The sequence below is a fragment of the Brachyhypopomus gauderio genome, chromosome 7 (genome assembly GCF_052324685.1).
Source record: "Brachyhypopomus gauderio isolate BG-103 chromosome 7, BGAUD_0.2, whole genome shotgun sequence".
Classification (NCBI taxonomy): Eukaryota; Metazoa; Chordata; class Actinopteri; order Gymnotiformes; family Hypopomidae; genus Brachyhypopomus; species Brachyhypopomus gauderio.
Window position 1 is genome coordinate 11,404,111 of NC_135217.1, and position 21,649 is coordinate 11,425,759.

Here is a 21,649-nt window from a genome sequence, read left to right on the forward strand (position 1 = left end):
AGAGTGCAGGTCTCCTCCTCCGTTTCCAACCTCACCACAGCCCGTCTGTGTCTCCCACACCCTCTTTTCCTTATTGTCCAAACTTACCATGGCACCGTCCAACAACAGACAGCTGGTTTTTGGGATGCGTGTGTGTGTGTGTGTGTGTGTGTGTGTGTGTGTGTGTGTGTGTGTGCACGCGCATACGCATGTGCATGTGCTGAAGGAGGTAGCCAAGCGTAACAGGGTGTCCGTAATTCAGGAGAGGCCCATCCTAACTGTTTAGACCTCAACAGCAGAGGCCATACACACGTACACTCACACACACAGAGAAGGGTGTACATATACCATCAAAAAGTGATAAAACTTTTAATATCTTTAAGCACCAAGAAAGAAGAATAAATATTTATTGAATTATATTGGCATTTCCTGCAGAGTATTTTAGAGATATTACATAGCATAATAAATCATTCCCTCCTTGATAAACAGCACCTGATAGATGCATACAGGAGATTACTTATAATAAATTTACAAGGCACCTCATCATGACATTTTATAAAGATCTGTACAATAAGAAAACATGTAGTCAGCATCACATGCTCTTAAAGAAATATAGGCAGTTGTGGTGTCAATTGTTAATTTATGTATAATTAAGGACCCATTTTCACTCTTAACTATGAAGGAATATCTCTAATGCATTGCACAGCATGGTATGCTTCCAAAACAGATACTAACAAATGAAATCTTAATTTTCAAACAGACATTTTCACAAAATATGCATTCTGTTCTAATCAATTATAGACCATTCTGGACATTTTTACTAGCAACAGACAAGGATAAATCTTAGTTTTGAGTTGATAGTGCTTCCTTTTGTAGACTTTGATATAATTTCCAGTTAAAGTAATTAGGCAAAAAAGCAGATGCCACCCCATCTGAAATATTCACTGACAATTTGTTAAACCTGAGAATATCTTTGTTCCTATCTAGACAGCTTGCCTTTGGCTTAATTGTTATAGCTTTTTAGTTACTCAGTATAATTCAGACAACTTTCAAAAAGTAACAAAAGTTATCACTCCTTTTGAAACTATTTTAGATACAAAAATATCAAACTCTACTTTGATTTTAAATTCACAATTTTAAAAGGAGTTGTAATCCAATATGTATTCTAAAAGTGTATATATCATATATGCTGAACAGGCTGTGTTAGGAAGCAGTTTGTGATTAATTATCGGGAAAATATATAGTTGACTGAACAAAGTGGTACTGGAAGTCTTCATCATCTACTAGACTGTTCTTACATTTTGTCCAGCAGAAATGCTATCACCACCAAAAAGGCCTAGTAACAAAATAGGTTAAAGATCATCACGTGTACATTGCAAAGACATTGTCACTGATGAACAAAGATGAACATGCCTTTGTAGATATCTGATTATGACCAACAAGTGTGATCCCCAAGATGCAATCATTAACATATTTGCTTGCTCAACATGGACACCTACCAAAAAGTCTAACTAAAGTTTCTTCTTTTGGAAGAATCTTAAGATTGCCTAAAACTGACTTACATTTGGTCTTGCCAGTAGAAAACCACGAGAGCATTAGGGGCTATAGCTATGACTGCTGTATGTTAAACAGGGAAACTGTTTCATCTGAATGGAAGTAAGTAGTAGTGGTAGTCCTGGTAATACACTAAGAAAAATACATGGGAAATTCAAAGCTTTGGTTTCCTCTGTGTATCAACTGTTGTTCACAATTGATGTATGTTTATATATACAGTATTTATGTATTTGGGTATTCATAAAGTGCATAATTAAAGTACATCATCTGTAATCATTATTTTTTGTTTTATCTCCTGCTGTATATTTAATGTCTATATTTTCATTATAACAGCATGAGCAGGTATTTACAAAATATACACAGGTCCCGTTGCCCATACCTCCACCCCTCCCCAGCCAGTGGCCAGACCAGAGGTGGAGTGGCGTAGTCAGCTGATGGGTGGAATCACAAGGGTGTGCACGTCACACCGGCATCCTCCGAATGGTCACAGTTGTGCACGTCCCATGCTATGTGGGAGCACTGCAGGAGTGAGTTCTCTTTGCCGCTGCACTTAACATTGTCCAGGAGGACAGCACCCACGCCCTGGCCAAAGAAGGCCTCTCCATGGGCGGCTATGGGGTCTCCACAACCGAGCAGCCTGCACACCACCTGGGCGTTCCTGAGATCCCAAGCGTCATCACACACGGTTCCCCAGGCACCTCTGTGGAAGAGCTCCACTCGGCCCTCACAACGGTACTTACCACCTACCAACCTCAGTGTACCTACAAAGGCAGAGAGAGAAAGACCGACATAAAGAGAGAGACAGATAGAGAGACAGAGACAGATAGGCAGAAAGAGACACATACAGAGCGAAAGCGAAAGACAGAGACATATAGTCAGAGAGAAAGAAGCAGGATCACCATGTAGCTGCTCTTAGACCTACTGTGATCATAAACCTAGCGTGTCGTCTTAAATCTCCTAACTCTCGAAATCTCTTCCCACTGCGTTATTGTGTGAGAAGCTGGTGTGACGCATATGTAGACGTGCCTGCTGGGTTTTGAAACGTCTGCCACTGAAAGAGGGATTTACTTCCCTAGTATAGGTCGTGTCTAATGTGGGTCATAGGTCAGGCGCTTACCCTCGGCTGGTGCTTTCGGAGCCGGGGCTGTGGCAGACTTCTGTGTCATTCCAAACGTCATCACTGTTCCTCCCCATGGTGAGAAAGCTGAACACAAAGCATGAAAAATAACCTTTTCATCTTGTACTTCCAGAGCATACTTTGTATTGGCTGGCCCTGATCAACAGAACGCTCCAAATGGAGCTGAGCTGACTGGATGAATATTGCATCTCCGAACTGGCATGAGCCTGGACCTTGTTTAAAAATCTTTGCATGGGTTCTGGAGTGAGCATGTGAACAAAATCCATGAAATAGTGTGCAGCCCCAAAAAATCAGTTTTACCAAAGCTTGTATGTACACCTGAGCGTCTTCTTTATGAGTCACAAACGTTTTTTAAATGTACGCAAGTGAACAACCCTCATGTTTCACCTCCTTATCGCCCATACTTTTCCATAAATGGTTCATGCAAATGATGTCATGAATACTTAAATGGGGCATGTCCCATTTGTTTCTGAACAGGATGTTGGTCGTATCACAAATTACTTGGACATTTGTAGAATAAAATTGCTTTCGATTGATGAAAGCAGCTTCTTTCTTGCTAGTTGCTCTTATAGCAATATGAGTGCAGTCAATTGCTCCAATCACATTTGGCAAACTAGCCATTGCTGCAAATTGCACTTTGATGTTGACCTGTTCATTCACTGTATAAAGATATCTGATGTAGTGATGTGTCAGTTTTATTATTCTACCTAATATGGCTGGCATTATGGAGCTAAAACATAGCAGGGATATCCCCCGATCAGCCAATTCCTTCTGAAAGCTACAAATTGCCAGCAATCCAAGAGTCGTCGATACCTGTAAATGGATAAGTATTGCCCGGTTTCATAATGTTGGTCTCTCTAAGATTTGGGCTCAACACACAGCTACAAGAGAATGGCTCTCGGGAACCCATATTAACCATTGAACATTATTGGCAAAAGAATCTTGATCGTGGTCTCTGAAAACATGTTTCCTCTATCCATTGGATAGGTCTTCTATTCATGCCAAACGATGGTATGGTATGGTATGGTATGATATGATATGATATGGTAGAGAATGCACCATCTTCTCATGTCTTTTAATATATCTGTGAGTGTGTTTTCAATTAGTTTTACCCCTGTTTAGGCTTATAATGACTGGAAACGGTAAAAATGTCTTTTCACTATAATTTTAGTAGTGGGGATCAAGAAGATTGTACAATGCAAGTAGTTGGTTGGCGCAATGAACGTCAATACATAAAACTGGCTAATGAACTGATATATCCAAATAAATTAATGTACACATCAAACAATAATAGTTACAATAATTCTTAGGTATTAATGATTTTCTCAACCTATTATTGTGCTTAATTTCCATATGAATTCATACAACTGAGGACACTTTGTGTGTTTAGATGCAATTCTCTAAAAATTGTAAATTGTGTAAATGTATGCCCCTTTCCCGCCAATTATTTCTTTATATAAATCATGGTTTTTGCCCGAGATCTTGCATATACAAAAATCTCAGGCAGAAACCCTGAAGCAGATAACTGAGTGCAGCTTGCTGATCTTTGTGGAATACGTCACTGTTCCAGTCAAACCATAAAGGTTGTTAGTGGGAAAAATTGAGCGGATCTGAAAAATGTGGGCACTGACATGAGCAATTAAGTAAATATTACTTCTAATTCAACCTTTCAACTTGTCTTAAAGTCAGTTTTTGTCACGGTCCCCTTTGAGCTTTTATTTTGAAATTTCCTTTTGCATCTACCTTCACAGCCCTGTATTGTGTCCCCACCCTGTGTATTAGTTTTACCTGTGTCTCGTTAGATTGCTCGTTAGCCTGTGTATTTAAACCCTGTGTTTTCCCCCTGCACTTTGCTGGTCATTGTGTGTAGTTTTGTTCTTGGTTCTGCATTAAGTATTCTCTAGTTCTTCTTGCCTGCAGTCTGTTACTAGTGTTGTTGCTTGTTTTGTGTATGTCTTGTCTCTAGTTTGTAGTATGCAGGTTTGCTTCATGTGTCTTTGTTGGTCTATGTCCTTGTTCTGTCTAATTGTAGTTAATATTACTTGGTTGATGTCTTTAGTCTTGTTTAGTTTATCTGCGTTTGATGTCTTAGTTGTAGTCTTCCTTGCTTTGTTAAATCATTGTAAAACTAAGATCTCCTGCACTTGCGTCAAGCCTGCCTCACTAAGTCGTCACAGTTATAGTAACTTAACCATAGATTTTAAACATAGCTGCAGACTACCAACCTTTTAAATGTAAAACTGGCTCTCACTTCAAAACACAAGCAGTTTTCCTGCACTGGATCCCGAATGTGCTATGACAGCAGTTTGAAAGCGTCTGGTGTGTGTATCTGTATCTGTTTGGTGCTCATAAGACTGGATGTATATACCATTTGTTCATGTGAAGTTGTTGTCCCCCCCCCGATTGGACTGTGCATTTTTCAATAGTGCTCCACCTCCTCATAAGTGAAGCTGGTCTAAGCCGTTCTATTCTGAATGGTGAAAGGTTTGCAAAGATGAGAGTGTAAGTATGCATGCCAGCGTGTTTAATTTCTAGGTGTACGTATGTGTACATAATGTGAGCCAGAAAGTAAGGGTGTGATTGTGTGCATGTGTGAGTAGTTGTGCACGTTTGTTTTGGTGTGTGTGTGTTTGCATGCATGTGTGTTTCAGATGTGAAGAGGAAGAGACAGAGGAACAGAGGAATCAGCAGTGCTGGCTTCAGCAGAATCGAGGGTTGACAGCCGGACGGTGGACGTACTTGTGTGGTGGGGGAAGTGCACTGGGGCTCAGACTGAATGAAGAAAGAATCGTACATGCGTGTGTGCCAGCACGTGTGTCCATATGTCTGTGTGTCTACACGTTCACTGCTGGGCTTTATATAGAGAACGATGAAGAATACCTTGATACACTGTTACAGTGTGTGTTTTATGAATGGAGGCGTCATGCTGCAACTTGAATGAACCCACACGCCCTCTAAATACAGTCCTTCACTGGGGCAATCTGTTCCCACTTCTATGATGGATGTGTGTGTGACACATGCATTTTTCCATCTTTCTGCCTATAAGCTGTTTATCTTCACAGTAAGTGCTTATTTGCATGTAACAACTCTACAATAACAAATATGCATACATTTAAATAAATACAATATGACATTATTGTAAATAAAAGTTACCACAATAAAATGTTAAGAATTTAGGGGTTTTCCAGAAAAACAATTATTGATGTCATGTGAGACGGCACAAAGGGTTGGGTTTCAAATTTCTCAACACACACAAAAAAAAATCATTCAGCACGACACACTGAACGCACAGATCAGGCCTATATCTGTCAACTTAAATGCAGAGCCCACCACACACCCTCTGAACCAAAGCTGTGTGAGAAGGGGACAGGGAAAAGAACAAACCAATCCTGTAGGAACTTTTACCAGTGGGTCACTTTTTAGCTTAAGCAAAAAGAAAAAAAGGTGAATAAAAAAATGATAAAAGGCAAAATAAATATTTTAATTTTATAGTAATATTTTATAGTAGTGCATGTGCTGCGTTGCTTCCGTTTGTTTTGTTTACTGAAATATTTCTTTGTTGTTACATTATCATAACATTAACTGAAATAGCACACTCCATATGTAATTCAATAGCACACTCCATATGTAATTCAATAGTTGCACAAAGTTTATTTTCGGGTACATAATTCAAGGTATTGGATTTAAAATGACACAATGATTATGATAAAGTGCAGAATATAAGCTTTATTTGAGAAGATTTGAGAACATGTCTAGGTCTACACTATTCAATTTGCATAGAACGTTTTAGACAGTTTCCCCAAGTGAATTGGCAATTACATAATCTTAAATAAAATTGTCAACTTTAGCACTTGGAATGTGATGACAATGGCTAGTCTGTGATCCTCTGACTCACGAGATGCTGGTTGTCCTGTCTGTCTAGTTGTAATGTAGCCATTTTCACTTCCTGCTTCTTTTCTGCACATACTTTCCAGCTTGACTTCACAAAGGGAAATACAGCTGGGTGACTTTGTTTTGGCCCTGATACACTCCACAGCTTCTAGGGTGGTGTGTTTTAGCACCATTTCCTGCTTCAAGGTGAAGTGATTCTGAGAGAGTAGCAATAGTCCAGGCAGCTTGACATGAAATTATAAATGAAAGATTCAATAGAAGACAGAATTTCAACAACACTGTGCAGATGAAAAGGGAAGCTTTAACAATAGAGTGGATATGGGCATCAGTTGAAAGAGTTCTGTTAAGGACAGCACCCAGATTTCAAACCAGATGTAGGTTTGAAAGTAGAAATGGTTAAAGCTTGCTCTGATAGAAATGTGTCATCTCTGTTGCCCAAAGCACCTACGATGGGCACATGAGTACCAGAATCATGAGTGTTGCAGCAGAAAAGCATTCCACCATTGTACACGTGCCAACTACCTAATTATTGTTGCAGGCCAAATATACCCCATTCATGGCAAAGGTATTCCCCAATGGAAGTGGTTGAGCAGGATAATACACCCTGCCAAGGAGGATTTATACAATATTTGACAGGTGGTTGTATGTTATCATTGATTATGGTATAAAATACAAATTCTGACATTCTACACTTTAACTTGTTTAGAAGTTACTTACAAGCCCCTAGTGGTAGGCCTGCTGGTGACCTCTACTGTTATACTGTTTAACACAGACTGTTTGGTATAGTAAGCTGTATCAACACAGTAAAGTAGTGTGATGTTGCCAGAGACTATATAATGAATGAGACTATATAATGTATGGGTATAATGAAACCCATACAAGCCCCTCTTCCATACGAAGTCACGACAACCCAGAGCCTCAACTTCTTGTACTGCCAGTTCACAATCTCCCGAGTACTAATTGACTCACCATTGACTCTAGTTATTCATGCCTTCACACACTCATAAGCAACCCTCTCGCCACTTTCTCCTTGTGCAATGTTGCTGAACATTCTGTCAATTCTAGCCCTGCCCACCTGTCATTCATGTCTTTGTTTTTTCATGTGCTAATGTTTGGTTTTCTCATGTTCTTCTGCCACGCCCATCGTTACAGTCTCACATCTTCCTTGTTAGTGTACAGTATTTACTCCCAATGTTTGATCATTCAGTTTGCTGGTCTTTGTTGTACAGCCCTGTTGTTGGTGTTCGTGTCCATAAGTCTGCTAGAGTTTTTTCGGTTTGTTCTTTGGTTAATTATGTCTAAGAAGTCTCTACGTGTTTGGTATGTTTCTATGTTTGACTCCTTGTCTGATGTACCCTGGCCTGTATGTATACCCTTCTTTTATGAATTTGCTCTGAATAAATCTTGCTCTTCTCAGCGCTTGCATCTGCCTCCTAATCGCTTCATGACGCCAACTGCATCACACTGAACGTTTCTCTGACCTTGCTGTTGTGTTCTGACCCTTGACTTCCCTTTAGACCTCATTCTGTGCTTGACCTCTAGACTTACACCAACTCTGCCCTCTTGTAGAGTTATGGTCTGGCATAACGATGACTCTTCTCTGCCCTGCTTCTCTGGACTGTACGTTTAAAGCGCACCTCGTGCTCATCGCTGCAGTACTTCTCTGCTGTTCAATAAAGTGTGACTCTATGCTATTCGATCCGACTCTGACCAGTTCCTTGGGTTGCATTACACTAGGCATCTATTCTGAATGGAATGTGCTTGTTTTGATCTTGCTTACCTGATCTCAAAGCAATAAGACATGACTGAAGTCTGAAGTATATCCTGCATTTATATGCTTGGTCAAAATGGTACATAGTGACAAACCAATGCATTTTTTACATCCTCATTCTTTTCATGTAAGTGCACTGCAGAAACATTAATAGTGCAATACTCCAGTTGCTCATACTTACTGGAGCAGATGACGCTGGCGTCTTCATGGTGCCCGCAGTTCTGCTGTCCCCAGCCCAGGTTAAAGCAGTCCTCCAGTGTCCTCTCATTGCCCTGGCAGTCCACATTGTCCAGCAGGATGAGGCCGGTGCCGTACCCAAAGTAGGCCAGGGGCAGGGCAGCAAGGGCAGGGCCACACCCCAGCTGTCGACACACCACCTGGGCGTTTTCCAGTTTCCAGTCATCATCGCACACCGTGCCCCAGATGTTGTTGTGGGAGACCTCCACGCGGCCCTGGCAGCTGTTGTTGCCATTAACCAGGCGGACAGTGGGCTTGTCTGAAGGGAAGTATGCCATGATGGAGAAATTAAGAGAAAGAAAGAGGAGTGTAAATACACAGTCTAAATCTTTCATCAGCCAGTGAGCTGTCAATGTTGCCAACACAGTATGATAGAGTCTATCATAGCCATGACAGTTGCAGGCTACTGTACAATCTAGCTCACTTTGCATGCATTGTTTTTCTGTAATAAATACAGTAATAGTAACCGTGGATTTAGAAAGCATTCAGATTATTCGTCTGAAAACACAGCTTATGATGGCCTGCATGGAGTTTGCCCAATGGCATGTAAAGAACTCTGGCGTGTTCAACTTTCTGAGCAGAACAGCAAACACCATGTCTAGTGAAGGCACTGTACATCGTCTGACTAATACCATTCTAATACCATTCTAATTCAATTCTAATACCATTCTTATGGTGAAATATGGTGGTGGGAGCATCGTGCTACGTGGGGTGCTTCTTAGTGCTGATAACAGGAAACTGGTAACAGCTGACAGATAGATGAATGCAGTCAAATACAGGAACATTCCTGAAGAAAACCTCCTCTAGAACATGCAAACTTAGACTGGGTGACAGCCTTCCACACAACAAACAGCTAAAACAACACTGGAGTAGCTTCAGGGCAAGAGCCTATGGAGAGACCAGGAGATGGCAGTTCACAGATGCTTGCCATCCAGTCTGACAGAGCTTGAGAACATCTGCCATGAAGAATCAGATCAACAGACCCAAGATATGCATCCAAGAATATGTGCAGCTGTAATTGGTGCCACAGGGGCAAAGGGTCTGAATACTTTCAATACTGAATACTGTGAATAAGTTCAGATTTTGAGTTTTAATTTATTTTCAAATGTCTGTAAAAATGTTTTCACTTCATCATTAAGGGTGATGAAAGCTACAGTAGGTAACCCTAAATTTGTCACTATATCCTGACAGCAGTACACGAGATAGAAAATCTATGAAAATATCAGTCTCTTCTAGCCCCACGCAGTCTTCCTGATTCCATTTCCATGAGTCCAACACACCTGAGTCATATCAACCAATCAGAGCCTGGGGAGTGTCTAACGAAGTGCCAATGGATGCTTGTGCTCAGGCCATGCTTTCACTCAGTGGGAGGGACTCCACTGCTCGTCACTCCATATTCCCAACAACAGCTCACACGACAAAGGCAAACAGACAGGTGACAAGTAAAGAGAAGGATGCCAAAAATAAAGAACTAGACTGAGCCCAAGGTAAAACAAGGACAAACACACCAGAGCAGCACACACACACACAACACTGAGATGCTAATGGTTACAGTAACAGTACAGTACATTCCTCATTTTACTTTGACGTCACAGTCCGTTCGTGATCTGTCATCAAAAACTGTCCAAGCACTGACATAAGTGCATTCTTCTGCTGAATAGATTGCTGATTACTTTTCATGTCTAAAAGGTTTATTTCATGTCTAAAAGATGATTGTTTGTCGACCAGCAATGTTGACATTTCACAACGTGCGCAGCAGCCTCCCCTGGGGCGAGGGGCTTTGGAGGCAGAGCTGGAGCACCGCAGAGAGGGAGGGGGCGTGTCCTGGTAGTTGTACTCATTTGAATTTTCAAGCTGCACTCTCTTCTCAATCCTACCAACCACAGTTTTAAGGGTAAATTTATGGGTAAAAATAATATCCGTTCAAAGTCAAACCCAAAGCACAAAGTGTGCTGCAAGTAAAGGTGTCTGAATACTTTCTGCATCCACTGTGTGTGTGGAACTAAGTGCCCTGGAGAAACTGAAGGAAGGACTGAAGTTTGCCGACCAGATCTTTTCATGAACTAGTGCTCAGTGATTGGTGAAAGCCACTTGGATCAGATTGCACCACTGCTGTTTTAAAGTGAATGCTGGCCATTTCCTTCCACAAAACTTTGGTGTTTATATGATACATCTGAATATTTGATATAGGGACTCTGATAGCATGACCTAGCAGGTGACAGTCTGTGGTGCATCTACCTCTTGTGGCTAAGGATGTGGTGGGTGTGGTCAGTGTCACCCCAGTGACTGGAACAGTGACTTCCGTTGCTGAGGAAAGGGAGAGAAAAATTTGTGATTCAGTGAGGTAAAGATGAAAATAGAAAAGAGGAGGAGAAGGAAGATAGGTACTGAAATAAGAGAATACATATTGACTGAGGTAGGTAGTGTTATTCATTCTGCAAATAGTGCCCTCTGGTGAGCTTAAAGGGAAATGCAAGAGACTACGTTCTGAGAAAAGTGACTCCTCCTGTTGTGTATTTGAGTGCATGTGTCTGTGTGAGAATACGTGTGTGTGTGTGTGTGTGTGTGTGTGTGTGTGTGTGTGTGTGTACACGTGAGTGTAACAGATGGACTATTCACTTCAGTCCACCGTGAATGCCAAAGTAGACCAGCATACACAGCAGTCAGCAGCACTAGTCTGGCTCAGCATTCACCCATATGTGCCTATGATCAGCAGGTGAAGATATACACACATATATATGCAGTTTATACCTGCTGTGCTTTTGAAATCAAAGGACGTTTGGGCCATGCTCCCTGTGTTCAGAGTGGGAGCACTGGTAGTCGATAACCCTGGAGAGAGAGAAGAAGAGGAAAGAGAGAGGCAGAGAGAAATTGGCAGAGAAAGAGAGAGGCAAAAAGAGAGAGTGAGACAGTGAGAGAGAGGGAGAGAGAGATTGTGTTGTGCTTAGCGCTCAATGCTACAAGTTTGGGCATTTTGTGTTGTATCATTACTACTTAACATGATTGTAAAAATACACCAAGCCCAGTTAATAAAGGTGTATGGTAACAGCTGCCAATCAGACGCAGTCTCCTTTTTCTACAGTAGCTGTCCGACGCACCTGCGCATATGACCCCAGCGTCCTCGTGGTGGCCGCAGTTGTGGATGCCCCAGCCCAGGCTGTGGCAGGTGGCCAGCTGCCTCTCATAGCCATTGCAATGGACGTTGTCGAGCAGGATGAGGCCAGTCCCGTAGCCGAAATAGGCATTGGTGGTGTAGCCGAGGGCGGATCCGCACCCCAACTGCTGACACACTACAGAGGCATCGCGCATACCCCAGTCGTCGTCGCACACCGTCCCCCAGCTGCCCTGGAAGTAGATCTCCACGCGACCCCGGCAGTGGTCTGACACGCCCGCCAGTCGGACGTGTCCATCTCCTGTAGAACACAGGGTGGCAAACGTGTGTGAGGTTACACAGGTGTGATTGTGAAATGAGGGCACTGCGCCACCAGTCACCCGGATAGGCAAACACGTCTTAAAACACGTACTAGCGTTTATGAGCATAGAAGCCATAAAATCAGCCATGTGTGTGTCTGAACTGAATGTCACGGCCTGTACTTGTTCTGGTCCAAAGGACGATGTTGTTGGGCCATTCACTGGTAAAATGAATATTAGTTGCAACAACTGGAAAAGGCTAGAGTTACAGGCTAACTATATAGCATGATATATAGGCATGTTAGATGTGTGTGTCTCATATGACTTACTTAAACCAATGTTATCACGAGATGGAGTGGTAGGCTCCCGGGAACTTCCTTGAGACCCTGTCACTGTCTTATCTATAGAGAAGTGGAAGAAATGTCAGCATGACACTTAGAGTTAACATGATATCCAGTTAGTATTATATCCAGATAACATTCTGTCTAGTTTACTCAGCTAGCTTTTATCCCCCACTGTCTGAGGCTATTACTCAACATGGCATATAATTTTTAAGTATTCTGAACATTCTGTCTGCATGCTGCTTATTGATGCTACATTTATGAAGGCTTGCTAACCACAGGCTATTTGAACCTTCACAAATGTCAGATTGTACTGAACTTCAGTTTCTTGTGTGAACCAAGAACAGGAAACATGACAGTTAATTAACTTATCAAGCCATCATGTTAGTTCATCTTTTAGCTATTGTACTGGTAGATTGGTAGCATTTAAACTCATCTTTTAAGAGAAATGTGTTCAGATTCAGTGTTGCTGCCACCAACCACATCAAACCAAGAAAGGAAAAATCTGAGAAGACAATAGTGAATGGCAAGGTGGGAATTTAACCAAACAGCTAAAAAACAGCTAAGCCATGCGATCTGTCCAATCTTCTGAAGCGAGCGTGTATAGGCCGTTTGCGTTTAATTCAGCCAACTGCTGTGCTTTTCTTTTAAGCTTGAATTTACTTCACAGCTATCACCAGTACACACCAGCACTCTAACATTTACATAAACATCTACACCATAGAACCTATTAGCACTGCAAGATATTATGCATCATTTTTAGCCAACCCCCCCAACCCCCCTCCGCCAGAGGCACCAGTGCCATTCCACCCCTGCACCTCTGGTAGTTATTCCACAGGTTATGAAAACATGTTCTCCCAATACTGATATGAAACTTACACCACAGTCAGGCAATGATGCTCCTCTTTACTGCAGGGACTTATTTGACGTGATTTAATTGTGTGGGACGAGAGCTCTGATCCCAAATGATTAAACAGTGACTCTATCGCTCTAATTAGCAAATTACTTCATTAGGAACATCTATCACATCTCTAAGCCTTAGGGTTTGGTGGAACCCAGTACACGCAGACTTACTTATACAGAACTACAACTCTTTAGTAAATGAGAGCACAAAACCAGCTTGCACACACCTTCTGTTCATTTGTGTGACTTACCAGTGGCCCTCAGCATGTAAAACTACACCCCAAATCTGTATCTGGCCTACAGAGCTTGACATCAATAATTTTCTTCCATGATGTGACCATCATTTGTGTCTATTGTTAGCCTGACAACTCTTTAATACATTTTTAATGTTGCACAAAGATGATGCACATGGTTCAGGTTCATGCTTCATTGCGATGCAGGGTTTTCACCGGCATGTCCGCCGTTGACCCCTCTCACCTTTGCAGATGACGGCCACGTCCTCGTAGTGGTAGCAGTTGTGCACGCCCCAGCCCTGGCTGCCGCACTGGCCCAGGTGCATCTCTGTGCCCTTGCAGTCCACGTTGTCCAGCAGGATGGGCCCGGGGCCCTGGCCGTACCTGGAGCTGCTGCCCACGGCGGCCGCCCGCCCACAGCCCAGCTGCCTGCACACCACGCCCGCGTCCACCATGTCCCAGTCGTCGTCACACACCGAGCCCCACACGCCCTCATGCAGCACCTCCACGCGCCCCTCACAATGGGTCTGACCGTTCACCAACCGCACTGCCCGGGGAACAGAGGAGGAAGCACGGGTGAGTGACAGCACAACCAACACACATGTGGCAGGGGTGTGTGTGTGTGTGTGTGTGTGTGTGTGTGTGTGTGGGGGGGGGGGGGGGGGGGGGGGGGTGAGATGGAGGAGGGGAAGGAAAATAAATTTTTGGTGAAAGGCTTCCAGAACATCATTATATCATTGGGTGGAGACAGTCACATGACAAAGACAGCAAAGTAATGAAACCCCTTTTTGAATCTCAATTTGTTTATTTTCTGCCTACTGCCCTATTCAGAAATGCGAGGAAACACCTTACAGTGTGTATGTAATCCATATGTTATAGTCCAGAGGCCCGGTGTCTATGTAAACCTGTCTAAGTTTCCCCTTCACTGTCCTTTACTCCCAACGCAAGGGAGGAGGCTGCATGCATCTCATATAATTGTAGCTAATAGTGACAAGAATGCCTCTAATCCTCATTGATTTAAGGCCCAAAATAATGTTGAATATGAAATATGACTCCCAGAAATGATCAGGATGGGAGAGAGAGAGAGAGAGAGAGAGAGAGGTGGCATAGTGATGGAAAAGGGGATTATGTAAATTGAGAGCAGGGGCAGAGCCCTGTTTTTTGTGGCCTGGAGGTTGATGTGATCTTTCCTCCCTCTCCTTCACATCTCTCCTTTTTTCTGTCTGCCTCAGTCACTGCAGGGTCAGTGTGTGCATGAATGTGCATTTTGATTACATTGGATGTAATCCTTCAAGGCTGCGAATGTGGGTGTGTGTGTGTGTGTGTGTGTGTGTGTGTGTGTGTGTGTGTGTGTGCGTGTGTGTGTAAGAAGAAAGTTCATTAACACAGAACAAGTCTCTCACCTTGTGACTGGTTGGAAGCTGTTGTAATGTCTGAGAGAGAGAGAGAGAGAGGGGGGGGGGGGGAGACCGAAAAACATTTCAGTGAAATTATTTGTTGAAAGGAGGTTTTTGGCTTTCCATGGTTACAGTACTCAGTATCTACTATATCTTTTTCCTGTAATTTTAGACATAGCAAAACAAGAAGACAATTTAGCTCAGTATATATTAGCACTGGACCCACTACAGAAACAGTTTTTATACACTGCAGATATCCTTTATGTGCAGATATGCTTTACTTCAGCACTGGATGGCACAGCTAAACAATCAATCATTAATCAGATGGAATTGTAAAGAAGGAACCTGGGAGGGATTCTTGTAGTTGTATTTCTTTTGAATATATTTATTGTGTAATTATGCAGATACTTATTTAATAAGCTAAATCAATATGCTTGCTCCAACAATGTGTCCTTCCACTCAGAGAAAACCTTTTCCGTTCTTATAAGAAAGGCCACGGATCTCGCACTTCACTGCCCGTCAGCCACATCTCTCGTCACATGACTTGTCTGCTGTGATGTTTCTCTATTTTATGTTTTCTGGAGGTCTTTAGGAGACTTTGTCCAGCTTCTGTTGGCAACCTTTGTCTGGCACTTTACTTCGTTATATGTGAGCCCTTGTTTTGATTTGTATTAAAAGGGTGTTTAGACAGTTGTGGCATTCTTTTCTCCCTACAGAGATGTACTGTCAGGCTCTTGGTCCATAGTGGTCAGTGCAACCGGGACCTGTTTAAATCAAAGCCTGTATTCCATGTATACTCTTATTATAGAATGCAAGGGACCCTTTGGGGCCAGTGCTCTGGATAGGCCGTCTAGACCAGTGACGCTTCTGGGATGTCAAAACATCTGCGGCTAATAATATGTTGTTGAAGAAATTCAAACAACATATCTTTCCCAAGAAACTATATATATATATATATATATATATATATATATATATATATATATATATATATATATATATATATATATATATATATATATACACATACATATATATACACATACATACACACACACACACACACACACACGCACACACGCACACACGCACACACGCACACACACGCACACTGGGAGGATGGAGTGCACTGCGTATAATTATTATATATATATTTATATATATCAAATATCAAACAAGATCAAGACTTTATTGCTAAATTACATTATGTAATTGTAGATAATATAAACAGTTGCAGATACGCAGCTGAATTTTCATATTTTATATTCCTGTATTCATTTTTTGGAGCCGGGACAAGCACTGTCACCATTGTCACAGGTTCCATTCCCAGGGAACACACGCATGATCTCACTCATAAATGTATCTACTACGTTAAGAAGCCCTGTTAGCATGTGTGATGTAAGTGGGCGGAGACTGGAGGGCGGAGACTGGAGGGCGGAGACTGGAGGGCGGAGACTGGAGGGCGGAGACTGGAGGGCGGAGACTGGAGGGCGGAGACTTACCTGGGACAGATCGCTTTGTTAATTTGTGGTCTCCTGCACAGAAATAAAGGGGAAGGAGTCAAAGCAAAGCAGATAAACCGTGTTCCAGCATAGTAATTAAGAGCATAGCTGTGTGATGACATCATATCTACTTTATAGTTAACCATGACATTTACAGTAAGTTAAATATATTTGATGTAATAAAATCTAATAGTTTAGATATAATAAATACATATAGATACAATAATCTATAATGATTTCAATGCAACATTAACGCACAGTTGTTCACAAACTCATGACGAGAGAAGAAAGGCAGAGAACAAAGCAAAGTTCATGAAGTTGATGCCACGGCGACTACTGGCTGACACAAGCACTAAGATCTTTATGGGGTAACAAACCATTCAGCTCCCGCGCTGAGGTTGGCACTGGTGCTCCAACACAGCTAGCATCTCTCTGTGTGTTTAGATGGGTTTAGCCCTGAACTAAACACTCATGACTGATGGACCAGTACGAGTAAATGTGAAAATGTCACTGTGGTCATTAAGGTGTGACATTGATGGCCACATGCACAGAAGGAGACTGGGCCTGCTGCCAGAAGCAGGGAGCCCTATTGCACTTCATGCACTTTACACACATACACACACACACACACACACACACACACACACACACACACACACACACACACACACACACACACATTACACATGCCCTTTCACTTCCAAAAGCATACATTTTGCTTACTAAGACAAATCAATCTGACTCCTACCATTTATAAGTTCTTCTTAGAGATGTTGCTGCCATTGATTTCAGGAACACATATAAATCAAATTTTACACACACACACACACACACACACACACACACACACACACACACACACACACACACACACACACACACACACACACACACACACACACACAGTGTACTCACTGAACTGCAGTGAAGTGAGGGGCAACAGAACCAGTGAGAACAGTAAGCCCATGAGCACACATGTGGCAGTTCTCCAGTGCCTACACACGTGGCGCGATACACCCTGGTGTCGCATGGCAGTCTGAGAGAGGACCTGCCTGGATGCCTGATAACACACACACACACACACACACACACACACACACACACACACATTTTCCAGCATGAATATCCAACAGAATCTCTTATCTTCTCCCATTACACACTACACTGTAGTCTGGACCATCACCAGTCTTCGGTCCATACTCATTTGAGTTCTTTATCTCCACAGTATATTGAGGGTTAAATAAAAGCAACCAATCTACAGCCTGCAGGATGGCGGCTGTGGGTTTAGTGTGTAGCTGAATCCCAAATGACTCCACTTTTGACGTCAAGTGTACTAGCTATGTAGGGCACAAGTTAATTGTGCACTAAATATCAAATACTGAGCCATTTGAAATTTGAACCTAAAGAGGAGAAAACAGAGGACAGACGAAAGTCTATAATCTCATAACCACAAGAAGACAGGAAGTCAACTTATAGCTTGGGCAAATGCATTGTGGTTTAATCGTAGATTACTGACACTGTTGACACTACACTGATTAAGTGTTTCTTCAGTAGTGGGGTGCATTTGGCACTAGCTACCCTTTAGGTAAGGGTATGTGTGTGTGTGTGTGTGTGTGTGTGTGTGTGTGTGTGTGTGTGTGTGTTGTGTGTGTGTGTGTGTGTGTGTGTGTGTGTGTGTGTGTGTGTGTGTAACCAGCTGGTGTATGCCCAAGTATTCAACCTGTTGTGTAGCATTGGCCTATTTTCCCCAGACTCCTGCATTCACACATACATGCAATACCACCATGAAGCCATCCTCAAGGCTAATAGCATACCTAGGTCCAAATAAACTGATGGAGAGGCACATACATGCAACCCCCCACCCCCCCACCCCCATTATCCCTAGCCTATATATCAGTTAGACCTATTTTTAAACACAATTTCTGCTGCTTATTTGACTTTTTTGATCCCATGATGTGTTTATTATTATAATGGTTTTGGTATGGTGTTTTGTTTGTTTTGTTTTTTGCAAAAAGCACGATGATGCTTAGAGAAATGGCAGAATCCTCGGACAGCAATCCGACTGGTTTACTGTAGGCCATAAACACTCAGAAGCACCGCAAAGCTGAAACCTCAACGTAGGGCCAAAAGCTCTTGCATGTTCCTAATTCACGTACACTGGCAGCTGTGCCCAAGATGCGGAGATTAATTTTTAAAATTTTCCCTTTTATTTTTTGTATTTTTCTTTCCTAAATCCCTCCGACCTTCCAGTGGAATGTGGGCTAGCATCGAGCCATGGCTAGGTATCCCAGGGAAGAGCGGAGAACATGATATTCCGGCCGAGCAGATAGTGGACATTCCGGGAGCGAGAGCACACAAAAAGTGGTTTCTGCTGCTGGCGGCCGCCCGTCGTCAGGCCCTGAGCGCTGCTTCCTGCATCTGTCACTGGGGCTCTCCAGAGCGCTTAGGCAGCTGATGACACCAGCACGGCGCCTCCGGTCTCTCTCTCTCCAGGTCTCTCTCCAGTCTCTCTCTCTCTCCAGGTACGGAGGGAGAGGAAGGGATTTGGGTGGTGAGGGCGGTCACCAAGGGAACCAGGGAGACAGGAAAAGAACTTCTGCACAGATGAGATGTGCGTTTCAAATGAACGTCAGAACACACGTTCACCAGGCTCGGAACCTGCAGCACCTTGATACCATAGACGATGACACAAAATATTCAAAACTTCTTCCATTCCAAACCCAGATGGTCAAATTCAGATGAATCTTTCTGATACACCTGTTCTGTTACAGCAGAGCACAGAATGAGCCCTCTCCCTCAGTCTAAAACCAGTTTAGTGCTATTCTCTGTCATGGGGCTCTAACTTTCCAGGGGTATTCATTCACTGCGTGTTTTTGTATGCCCTCCACAACGGCACACATCATTAGATTCAGTAAGCACTAAGTCATTAGCTCCGGGACTTTGTACATTAGCGCATCTCACTTGTCTTCTACATTGTCCCATTAGATGGTCACTGTCTCACTGCATGGAGTAGGACGGCAGCGTGTTGATCTGCTTCTAGAAAGCCTGTCACAGAGCGCATTGTCAGTGCAATTAGGGCTTGCCGACTTTGCGCGTCGCTCTCGTCGAGCGCTGCGAGTCCGTGGACAAACGCGTCAGTTATGAGTCATGAAAAATTATCTAGTCCCCAATGTTGCGTTTTTCAATACGCCATTCATAGCTGTGTGCAGCGAGGACCGGCGGAATAATGTCGCCTTTTGTGTCGCCCGGTGCTTCCCCTCCCTCTCTCTCTTCTCCTCGCGACGCTGAGAAATGGCTGAAAGATCTCGGGCGCACACAAAAATATCGCCTTTAAAAAGTCGTGGATGAACGGGCTCTCACATTCGCGTCTTTTCCTCAGTCAGGACTCTGGAATCTGTCAGTGTGTTTATCAGGCCGTTTCGTTTGAATTAATAACAGCGCATTAACATTGTTTTCTATTAAAGCGCGAAGGCAAAATTAAATACCATTTCTATGCACATTTCTGTGAAAGAATTTGCAAGTTTTCTTCAGTTCTTTTTGTTAGTTATCACATATTTTTTTAATTATTTTTATCAGCCAAGAGTGAAAAAGCAAAATCAGAAATTAAGCTATATTTTTAAACCATAATGCATGAAGTGTATTTTATGTTCATTTTAAGGGCTGTTTCCTTTAGTGTTACAGAAGCAAATGCTAAATGGTGAGAAAGATCAGTGAGATGAAAACATAGCCTACCTTGTACAGCCTTGTCACCCCACACCAGAACAATAGAATCCCCACAAAATTAGTTTTGTCAGGTTTAAAAAAAAATCAGGGCAAGGTTTGTCCTACAATTTCAGATGGCTGGTACCTGGCAGGACAGTCCTCCACCTCTCAGAATTAAACATGAACTTTCCACAGGAGAAGGAGGGGGGAAAAAACGGTTGTTTGGCCACACGGATATGGGGTCTGTCATCTCCGTCACCTTCCAGGACTAGAAGTGCCACTCCTAGGGGTTATGTAACCTGAACACAGCGCGGGCGCCGTAGGTTAACGTATGCCCTGACACCTATCCGCCGGGTGCTGGAGGAGGAGTGGCGAGGGTATGGCAAGAGGAAACCAGCCCTGCACAGGTAGCTGAGCATCTCTAGTTTCAGGCTGTGTCCTGGGCAGGGGCAGTCCTGCTCCTGTACTTGTGTGTGTGTGTGTGTGTGTGTGTGTGTGTGTGTGTGTGTGTGTGTGTGTGTGGGTGTGTGTGTGTGTGTGTGTGTGTGTGTGTGTGTGTGTGTGTGTGTGTGTGTTTATCGGGGGGAGGGGGGGGGGTGTATAACTAAGTTCTGTGCCATGGTGAGCTACCTCAGAGTATTAAAGGGAAATTAGACAATCAATGTAACCACATCTGATAGATAAATCTCTTCCTTTCTGTCACTCTCGTCTTCTTAAAGAGCTTTACTCTAGTGGTATATTTCTCCAGACTTTAGGCAAGATAGTCTTGATCTTGTCTGAGTTTCAGCATCATTTGAAGAGAAAACGTTCTTGAAACCAGCCAAGTGCAGTGCCTTTGCCTGAGGGATTTAGAAACTGAACTTTTTTTTTAATCATCGTTGAGTATTAACAATATCTCATTTCTAGACATAGACATTAATTTGGGATATTTATCAGTTTTTGCTAGCTTTCATTAATGTTATCAATATATTTTATTAATATAAATTATCTTTTATGATATAGCAAAAGCTGTAAAATAATAATGTTTGTCTTCCAGTGTACTGGTGAAAGATTGATGCTGCCTCTTGTTAGTTTTGTTGGTTTTGGTGTTTTATGGTTTGCTAGTTTGTTTTTGAATATTCATTAGCTGTCTGGGGAGTTTGTCTCTCACTGACATAGTCACCGGCCACAGAACTTTCTCTGCAGCTCAGAAGTCTGTTCACTACTGGTTGAGTGCATAATCGTTCTTTTCCATTATGGCTTATCTGGATCGTTTTTGCAGACTGAAATATTATTGCTATGTTTTCATTTAATGATAAATTATTAAATGTGTTATTGATTTATAGTCAGTTGGTTTTATGTGGTGACATCTGAATATGTTTTAGTGAAGAAGGGACACAGAATAGCATTACCATCATTGGCTTACAAAAGTTACAATGTCTTAGTTTGATTAAAATGTACAATGTACAATGAATAAAACATTAATTCATATAATTTTTAAAATTATTTTTATTTATGGAAAATATCAAGTCTCAGTCTCATCTCATTCTCAGCCACTACTGGACTCAGGAGATCAGGAGTCCCTGTCTCATCTTGACCTTGGCCACTAAT

The 21,649-nt window shown here is 42.5% G+C and overlaps 1 protein-coding gene and 1 long non-coding RNA gene across 2 annotated transcripts; one reads left to right on the top strand and one right to left on the bottom strand.

Annotated features, from left to right (window-relative positions):
* Window positions 1–414: 414 nt before the first annotated feature.
* On the bottom strand, window positions 415–20,521 carry LOC143518860 (scavenger receptor cysteine-rich domain-containing group B protein). Its single transcript, XM_077011695.1, has 12 exons — window positions 20,090–20,521; window positions 17,273–17,417; window positions 16,358–16,390; window positions 14,862–14,891; window positions 13,703–14,005; window positions 12,311–12,382; window positions 11,669–11,983; window positions 11,322–11,399; window positions 10,809–10,877; window positions 8,515–8,829; window positions 2,651–2,737; window positions 415–2,294 (listed from the first exon to the last, which is right to left on the bottom strand). Exons 2-12 carry the CDS (start codon window positions 17,385–17,387, stop codon window positions 1,978–1,980), a joined length of 1,734 nt encoding a protein of 577 aa, XP_076867810.1. The 5' UTR covers window positions 17,388–17,417; window positions 20,090–20,521; the 3' UTR covers window positions 415–1,977.
* On the top strand, window positions 4,517–6,112 carry LOC143518862 (uncharacterized). The gene is made up of 3 exons (XR_013132290.1): window positions 4,517–4,992; window positions 5,098–5,173; window positions 5,323–6,112. It is a non-coding gene; the product is annotated as an uncharacterized LOC143518862 (long non-coding RNA).
* Window positions 20,522–21,649: the final 1,128 nt, after the last annotated feature.